The sequence below is a fragment of the Colobus angolensis genome, unplaced genomic scaffold (assembly GCF_000951035.1).
Source record: "Colobus angolensis palliatus isolate OR3802 unplaced genomic scaffold, Cang.pa_1.0 Scaffold269, whole genome shotgun sequence".
NCBI lineage: Eukaryota > Metazoa > Chordata > Mammalia > Primates > Cercopithecidae > Colobus > Colobus angolensis.
In genome coordinates this window covers 227,276-236,421 of record NW_012115921.1, presented here as the reverse complement: position 1 = coordinate 236,421, position 9,146 = coordinate 227,276, and the positions used below count along the sequence as shown (strand labels likewise).

The following is a 9,146-nucleotide window of genomic DNA, read 5'->3' as shown; positions in this document are numbered from 1 at the left end:
GGGGGGGTGGGCTCTGCTGCTGGACTTGGAGCCAGGATCTGTTTGTAGCCTCCCCACTGCAGACGGGCAGCTGCATGACTCATGAGCTGAGGGGCCAGGCAGAAGCCATTCTCTTTGGTTCACAGGAATTCTGCTTGTTTATTTGTGTGTGTGTGAGTTCGTGTGTTTCCTTCTTTCCTTCTCCCCCTTCTCTAACTCTTCCTCCTCTGCAGGAGATCTGCCCAAGGAGAATCCATATGAGGATGTGGACTTAAAGAGCCGAAGAGCAGGACGAAAATCCCAGCAACTGTCTGAGAACTCCTTGGACTCTTTGCACAGGATGTGGAGTCCTCAGGACAGGAAGTACAACAGCCCACCCACACAGGTAACTCAGCCCTGACGTGGGCCTGTAGGGTTAGCGTGAGGGCCACAGTGGGGGCCTGCCCTTCCAAGGCTTGGGCCCATCTTCCATTCAGGCTTTTACCCTCACTAGTACTTGATAAAGGAGGTCTCCTTAGCAAAGGGCTCTGCACTCAGGGACATCCACCATATTGAAACCCCTGTGGACAACTGGCACCTGCTCTGAGGGGCATCCTGTCCTATCTTCTTTCCCTTCCTACACAAGCCCTGAGTTGCAAAACTCAGCCAGGAGCCCTTGCAGTCTCCTGTCTGATTATTTATCACCCTGTGGGAAACAGAAAGACAGGGCCTAGTGGGAGTCTTGGCATTCTGCAACTCTGCCAGAAGTCATCTCAGTACTGGCATTAGGGGGCCATTTGTAGGCCCCCAAATCACATTTGGAGAGCCAGACAGGTGCCTGTGACACCTGGAGCCACTCCTATGGGAGAGAGTAAGCATGAATCTTTAAGGAATGGATGGGGAGAAGGCAGAACGAGAGGAAAGGTGAAAAGCCAAAGGAAGCTCTTGGACTTCAGCTCCTTCTGTCCTTGTCCAGGATGACAAGAGGCAGGTGGAGAGGCTTCTCTGACCTCCCCAGGTAACTCTAATTATCTTTGCAAATGGAAGGACCTGTATAGCATTGGTCAGATAATATAAAAATGATTTCTTCTGGCTTTGGAATAAGGTGTTTGTTTTTATAAAAGATCTACCCCGGCCGGGCGCGGTGGCTCAAGCCTGTAATCCCAGCACTTTGGGAGGCCGAGACGGGCGGATCACGAGGTCAGGAGATCGAGACCATCCTGGCTAACATGGTGAAACCCCGTCTCTACTAAAAATACAAAAAACTAGCTGGACGACGTGGCGGGCGCCTGTAGTCCCAGCTACTTGGGAGGCTGAGGCAGGAGAATGGCGTGAACCCGGGAGGCGGAGCTTGCAGTGAGCTGAGATCCGGCCACTGCACTCCAGCCTGGGCGGCAGAGCGAGACTCCGTCTCAAAAAAAAAAAAAAAAAAAAAAGATCTACCCCATAGCTGGGAGTGGTGGCTCACGCATGTATGTAATCCCAGCACTTTGGGAGGCCGAGGTGGGCGGATCATCTATCTGAGGTCAGGAGTTCAAGACCAGCCTGGCCAGTGAAACTCCATCTCTACTAAAAATACAAACATTAACCTTGGGCATGGTGGCGCATGCCTGTAGTCCCAGTTGTTTGGGAGGCTGAGGCAGGAGAATTGCTTGAACCCGGGAGGCGGAGGTTGCAGTGAGCCAAGATCGCGCCACTGCACTCCTGCCTGGGCGACAGAGTGAGACTCTGTCTCAAAAGAAAAAAAAAGAAAAAAAAAAAAGATTTACCCCCTAATGAGGGCTCTGTTCAAACAGGCTTCCTCTGAGTTTGCATTGCCAGAATGATTGGGTGAGAACAGGAAATTGGGGGCTGTGAAGGAAGGAGGATTTGCTGAAGAGTGAGGAGAGGCAATTCCAGAACCAGACAGTGGTTGGGTGTCTGTGGGATACTTGCCTCCCCACAGGGTCCACAACAAGGATGGTGCCCTGGGCTGAGAGGTCAGCGCACATGGCGAGAGGCAGAGAGTAGATCAGGGCTGGGAAGAGGGCAGTCAGGGCCTTGTGAGTGTGGAAGCCAATTCAGTGTGAGGCCTGCCTGGCCCAGCTTTGGTGATCAGAGCCCAGAGCCCCTGTGTTCTCCATGGGAGCAGTTAGGAGGGCCAGGCTGCAGGATCTCCCAGCCCAGCAGGCTGGCCATTAGGTTATGGCCTCTGCTGTCTGAAACCTTTTAGGACTGGCTCAGGGGCAGAGGTCTGGAAGACTGGTTGCATCACCCAGACCCAGTAATCCTTGTCCCAAAGCTCAGGAGGAGCCCCCAAAATTCCCACTTTGCCTTTTTCTTCCATTCAGATAAGAGCACAGGTGTTTTTAGCCTCTGCTTTCATTTTTTGCTGGCAGTAGTGAAGCTTCCTTTAGGGAAGGCAAGTATCTAATCTAGCCCTGACCTGGCTGATTAGTAGTTAAAGTCTTAAGAGAGATATGGAAATTCCAGGGCAAGATTGTGGGGAGCCAGGGATGCCAGCCCTTGGCCTCTGTGTCCCCATCCCAGCCGAGAGGCACTGGCCAAGGCCTCTGTGGCAAGCCCCTCTCACATGTCCTCTCCCCCATGCCAGCTTTCCCTGAAACCCAACAGCCAGTCCCTGCGCAGTGGGAACTGGTCAGAAAGGAAGAGCCACCGGCTGCCACGATTACCCAAGAGGCACAGCCATGACGACATGCTGCTGCTGGCTCAGCTGAGCCTGCCGTCCTCACCCTCCAGCCTCAACGAAGACAGCCTCAGCACCACCAGCGAGCTGCTGTCTAGCCGCCGGGCCCGCCGCATTCCCAAGGTACCCTCCCCAGAGGCAGCCCACTGGGGCTGGGCAGGTGGGCGGGCAGGCAGCCAGCCTTTCTCTCTCCTTCCTGGCTTCCTTCCTTCCCTAATCTGGACTGCTTCCTCGATTCCCTTTGAATAAATTCTGGGTCTGTGCACTGGCCTCTTTTTCATCTGATTAATTATCCTTTCTTATCGAAAAAGATGCATTAACTGATTCTTGGTGCTCAGATGTTAGAGGACGGAAAGGCTAGCCAAGGCTCTCCATTAGTAAGTGTGGTGTATGAATTTTGGGGTATCTGCACACATAAGCATTTCCAGGCTTTCAAGGACCTAGGACTCAAACAAGGGTTCTTCCTATAACTCACAGCTTTGAAGAGTTTTCAGCAATGATTTTCACACATAGGCAGCCAGGCCCAAATCCCCGGCCCAAAGCAGCAGGATTTAGCCAGATGGTATTTTTAGCCTGCAAACAATGCTTGGGTATATTGGGAATTTAGATTCTTCCTGTCGGGGCCCCAGGTTATGGCTCAGAGGGGAAAGGCTAGAATCCTTGTTCCTGTTATTGCATCTCAGAAGCTCTTTGTCTCAGTTGGTTCAATGACTCTTGGGACCCAAGAGTTACCATCCTGTCTAGTTTGATCATAGTTCCTTCCTCTGGGGAGCTAAGTTTAGTGTCCTTGTGTTGGGGCAGGAGACCACTCTTGGGGGACTAGGTGTATGGAGAGCTACCAGGCATGGCTGGTGAGTCACCACTTGGGGTCGGTTCTGCAGTTAGACCAGTCCTGGACCCAGCGGGTGCAATGCAGAAATCCTGTACCATTAAGGGCAGGGATGAGCTCCTACTCAGCCTTCTTGTTAGTGGGGCAGCTGGTGTTAAGGTTACCTCACCCACCCTGCTTTTCTCACCCAGCTTGTCCAAAGAATTAACTCCATTTACAATGCCAAGAGAGGAAAGAAGAGATTAAAAAAGTTGTCTATGTCCAGCATTGAAACAGCATCACTGAGAGGTAGGCTTTGGTGCCGGAACTGGTTCAGGTGTCTCGGGCCCTTGGGCATTAGGAATGGGAGAGGCATCAATTTGCCTGTGGAGGGTAGAGCCCTGCCAGGAAATGGCCACATAGGAGGGAGGAGCAGAGAGGGAAGAAAGGTCTGGGATGGGTTCCTTCAGACTTTGGGCTGTGAGGCCCTTAGTAGGGAGGTGGGTGTGCGAATCGGCTTCTGCAAAAGGAAAGGCCAGACTCACTGAGCATTGCAATCTGTTTCCCATTTCAAATCTTGGCCTCCTGGAGGCAGGATGCCTCACCATGGGCCCAGAGAAGGTAGAGACCATCCCCTGTGAGAAAAGTTGGGGTGGTAGGGGAGCAGAAAACATTGGCTGTGGGGTCCAGCAAGTATGTCCTCTGTTGTTCCTTTTCCAGATGAAAACAGTGAGAGCGAGAGCGACTCTGATGACAGGCTCAAAGGTGAGGCACAGCTCCCACGAGCACGGAAGCTCTCCCAGCAGGGCTGCAGGGAATCAGCCTTCTCTGCCGATGGATGTGTGGCTCCAGTGTCCCTAACTGGCCTGATGTGGAGAGGCGACAGACAGGCCAGATGCCAGAACAACAGAGCAAGAGCCACAGGGAAGTCTGTCCTTACAGACATGTGAGCTCAGCCCTGCAAGGTTAAATCCAGATGTCTCTCTTTGCCAAATGTAAGGGTGGAGCCCTGCCCAAACTGTCCCAAGCCATTGTCCATGGGAATTGGGAGCTAGATTTGCCTGGTAAATGTAGATCTCAGCTGGGCGTGGTGGCTCACGCCTGTAATCCCAGCACTTTGGGAGGCCGAGGCGGGCAGATCACGAGATCAGGAGTTCGAGACCAGCCTGGCTAAGATGGTGAAACCCCATCTTTACTAAAAAAAAAAAAACAAACAAAATTTAGCCAGGCACGGTGGTGGGCATGTGTAATCCCAGCTACTCGGGAGGCGGAGGCAGGAGAATCACTTGAACCTGGGAGGCAGAGGTTGCAGTGAGCTGACTGAGATCAGGCCACTGCACTCTAGCCTGGGAGACAGAGCAAGACTCCATTTCAAAAAAAAAAAAAGGTTGTAGATCTGGAGGGTGAGAGATGGGTACAGAAGATTACAAGGACCTCTTCTGGCAAGAAATGTGCCAGAGGAAACTGTTTCTCTGGAGGCCCTGCAGCCCCGCCCCCCATCTCCCCTCTCCCCAGAGAGGAGCCTGGAAAGATTCTGGAACCTTCACATTCCAGGGTCCTTGGATAAATCTTTGTGCTTTCTCTATGGGGAAACCCTGCTTAGGCCTATCCTGGATGATTATCCTCTCATCCCCAGGCAAATGGCAAGTAGACTTTGGATGTAGGAGCACGGACAAGGCTCAAGTACTGCTAGGGGCCCAGGGATGAAGCCTTTGTGGATGTTCATGTATTCTGGTCCTTTTGGTACAGGGACAGAGTGGGTGCCAAGATGCATCCCTGGGTTTGCCTGGCCTCGTCAGTCCTCCTGCCCCAGCTCAGTCTCCAGAGGCTCCAGGAAGACCAGGCCTGCAGCCTCCTGTGTCAGGGCAGAGTCTTTGTGCAGGGGTCAGCACCTTGTGCCTGCCAGTCCTCCCGCACTGCAAGCTGGGGATGGTATCAGACTAGGCTTATGCCCTTAAAAGTGCTCCACAGTGATGGAGCCCTGAGCCAGGGGTAGGGGAGCTAACATGAGGCCTGTGAGGGTCCATTCCCTGATGTGCAACCTGCCTCCAGCCCACACACAGCGCCTGGTCCACATCCAGTCGATGCTGAAGCACGCGCCCAGCTATCGCACCCTGGAGCTGGAGCTGCTGGAGTGGCAGGAGCGGGAGCTTTTCGAGTACTTTGTGGTGGTGTCCCTCAAGAAGAAGCCATCGCGAAACACCTACCTCCCCGAAGTCTCCTACCAGTTTCCCAAGGTGAGGCCCTCTCCCTCCCAACCTTGCCCATATTTCCCCTCTTCCAGCCTCTATCCACCAGGCCTATTTGGGGAAGGAGAGAGATCTTGTTCGTCCGAGCTGCCACAGCCCTGAACCTGCCTCCTCTCGGCCAGGAGGGAAGTGGGTTTGGGCTGCAGCGGGGGTGGGTTTGGGCCAGTGCTTGTTCAAGGGATGAGGGCTGAGAGAGAATCTCTCAGTGTGCTTAGAATAAAATCCAAAACGATTGAATACCATACAGTTCACCCACTTAATGTATACAGTTCAGTGTTTGGGTGTATTCACAGAATTGTGCAATCACCACTTATCAATTTTAGAACATTTTTATCACCCCAAAGAGAAACTCTGCACCCACTAGCTGTCACTCCGCACTTCTCCCACTAGCCTCTCTCTCACTCCACCTTCCCTGCTTGTCGCCAGCCAGCCTGGCCTCCCTCTTCTTCCTCTCACACTCAACCCCTCTTTCGGCCATTGCCTCTGCCAGGAATGTGCTTTCTCCAGCTCTTCACATGGCTGCTGGCTCCTTCTCATTTCTCAGGCTCTGCTCAAGTAGGACTTCTTTCAGGAGGTCTGTCCAGATGCCTGCATGGAGCCCCTCCCCTACCCAGCTTGCTCTGTTACATCACCCTGCTTATTATTTATTTATTTATTTGAGACAGAGTTTCACTCTTGTTGCGCAGGCTGGAGTGCAATGGTGTGATCTCGGCTCACTGCAACCTCTGCCTCCTGGGTTCAAGCGATTCTCCTGCCTCAGCCTCCCAAGTAGCTGGGGTTACAGGCATGCGCCACCACTCCTGGCTAATTTTGTATTTTTAGTAGCAACGGGGTTTCTCCATGTTGGTCAGGCTGGTCTCAAACTCCCAACCTCAGGTGATCCGCCCGTCTCGACCTCCCAAAGTGCTGGGATAACAGGCATGAACCACCACGCCCGGCCACCCTGCTTATTTTTTTTTTAAGCCCCGCTCTGAGATGTTGTGGTTGACCATCTCACTCTGCTGACCAGAATGTGCAGGGTCGGGGACCTTGTCCCCTTTGTTTTCCGTCGAGAGCCAAGAGCCCTGGCGCACAGCAGTGTGTCAGATGCCATACAGAAGGCACTCTGTTGGCATGTATTGAATGAATGAATGATGACTCAGGGCTCTGTAAGAATTTAGAGTGGGACAACGGTTGCTGAGATCATGCCCACTGGTCAGTGGCATCTAGGGTCCTCGGGAGGAGGGGTTTCTCAGCCACCACCACCCGCCCTCAGGTTCCATGTCATCTCCTGGTTCCTTCTTCCCTGCAGCTGGACCGACCCACCAAGCAGATGCGAGAGGCAGAGGAAAGGCTCAAAGCCATTCCCCAGTTTTGCTTCCCTGATGCCAAGGACTGGCTCCCTGTGTCAGAGTATAGCAGGTGAGGCCTGGCCTGACCGGAGGGAGGAAGGGGCATAGCCTTCTTTACCCCCATAGCAGTAGGCACCTGAGTCGGGCCTGCTCTAGTCTCATCCACCTCTCCTACAGCAACCTGGCCCTTCACCCAACCCTGAAGATGACAGTCCCTATTCTTGGGGGCTGTTTCCTAGGTCCTCTCACACCTCCCTGATGCCAGACCTCTCTTTGTTCCAGTGAGACCTTTTCTTTCATGCTGACTGGGGAAGATGGCAGCAGACGCTTTGGCTACTGCAGGCGCTTACTGGTGAGTGAGGCCATTTGGTCCTCGGGCTGGCAGGCAGGGGCTAGGTCAGGGTGTGTGTGTTTGTGTGTGTGTGTGCCCTTCTGCAACTTTAGCTTGTATGAAATCCTATGTTCTGTTCCCTGAGGCCACCCCCAACCCCCTGCCAACACACACATTTTCACAGGTGAGGCCACCCTGGGAGAGCAGGGCTCAGAGTGGTGCTTCTGAGGGGGCCTTAGGATCGGAGATTATCTGGAATAAGGGGAGGGAGTGGGTTTTCATGTCTTTTTAGTTTTTCTCTACTTTTTCTTCATTTTCCTTGGGATCGTGGGCTCTGATTGCTGGTCTCTGGTTGCAGGATCGAATCACCCTCAGCAGTATGTATATATGCATCAGATTAGGTGAGGGACAACATTCCTCACCTCCATACCTGGCCAGGCTGTAGTGGGGAGGAGGCCTGTCTGTGGTGTGGTAGGGCTGGAGATTGGGGAGGGACAGAGACATATCTTCTCTGGGAATCTGAGAGAGATACCTTGAATCTAGGGGAAAGGGATTGGGTTTTGAAAATGTTAGCCATTTTGTAAAGAGAAGTCCTTCACCATCTCCATTCCCATTAGTCCTGGGAAATAGATTAGGGTAGAGGCCCAGAGCCTGGTCCCTGCTGCACTCCTCGCTTGGAGCACTGTGTTGTTGACAATGTTTTGGGGTTTCCAGGCCTTAGCAAGAGAAAGCCTCCCCAGATACCAGTCTAGGGGTAGATGAAGGGGGCAGGAGCCCTGAAGGAAGGATTTGGGGCCAGTCATTCATTCATTCAGAAACACATCATCCCTTATCAGAAGCCCTGACCTATTGAGAATCAGGCATGTGCTAAAGGCATATAAAGATGAGTTTAACATGGATCTTCTCTCGAGGAACTTTAGATGGCCTGTTACAGGAGATTGGACTTCCAACACAGGAAAGGCCAAGGGAATAGACATTGTTTAGAACCTGTCACATTCCAAGCTAGATGCTTCAAGTATGTCTTTTAAAAAAAATGATCACAATAGCCCATGGGTTGTTATTATCCCTGATCCATAGATTGGGAAGTCAAAACTCAGAGGTAGAATGACTTGCCCAAGGTCACACAGAACCAGAAGGGAAGTCATTTGTCACCAATCTGGTACTCTTGGATCACCCCCAGAGGATGGACTGGGGAGAGGGGGTGTTGGGAGGTAGAGTGCCCAGGGAGGGGTGAAGGGCATATGCACAGGAGCGATGCCAGGTGGTGAGCCAGGCAGAGGCCAGCAAGCCTCTGGCCGCCTGGGCCTCCTGGGCTTGGAAGGAGTGTTGCGAAGGCTGCCTTTGCTGGAACATAGATGCAGCAGAGCTGCTCCTTTGCAGTGGGGCTGCTGCCCCCAGGGAAGAGCGTGTTTGTCCTGGCGTGCTCAGAGAGGGCCTGGGCTGGGTCCCTGCCAAGGGGGCTGGCACTAGCTCGGCATTCCTGCAGATTGGACACAGTGATTCTAACCCAAATCCCACATACTTGATTTAATCACTTGGGGCTTTAGGGGAGGCGGGGGAGAGGGAAAGAGACAGGAGTGAGTTTCAGGCCTAATATGGACAAAAACAGATTCTGCCTTCTCTATATCTGTGACGTGTGGCCAGCAGGTTTGGAGACTGAAATAGCCCCATCTGCATTTGCTTAGCAGCCTGCATGAGGGGCCAGCACCTGCTGCTCTGCTCCCTCCTGACTCGGACTTGCCAGGCCCTCCAGGCCTGTGAGCCCTGCTGGAGAAGGCACTGA

At 53.0% G+C, this 9,146-nt stretch overlaps 1 protein-coding gene across 2 annotated transcripts in view; it reads left to right on the top strand.

Annotated features, from left to right (window-relative positions):
* ST5 (suppression of tumorigenicity 5) overlaps nucleotides 1-9,146 on the top strand; it is a 123,273-nt gene that overhangs the window by 98,471 nt on the left and 15,656 nt on the right. For both annotated transcript variants that reach the window (XM_011947593.1, XM_011947594.1), the window contains exons 5-11: nucleotides 213-364; nucleotides 2,552-2,767; nucleotides 3,665-3,761; nucleotides 4,173-4,217; nucleotides 5,505-5,689; nucleotides 6,993-7,102; nucleotides 7,315-7,384. In XM_011947593.1, coding sequence (XP_011802983.1) covers nucleotides 213-364; nucleotides 2,552-2,767; nucleotides 3,665-3,761; nucleotides 4,173-4,217; nucleotides 5,505-5,689; nucleotides 6,993-7,102; nucleotides 7,315-7,384 — 875 coding nt within the window. The remainder of the gene's footprint in view (nucleotides 1-212; nucleotides 365-2,551; nucleotides 2,768-3,664; nucleotides 3,762-4,172; nucleotides 4,218-5,504; nucleotides 5,690-6,992; nucleotides 7,103-7,314; nucleotides 7,385-9,146) is intronic.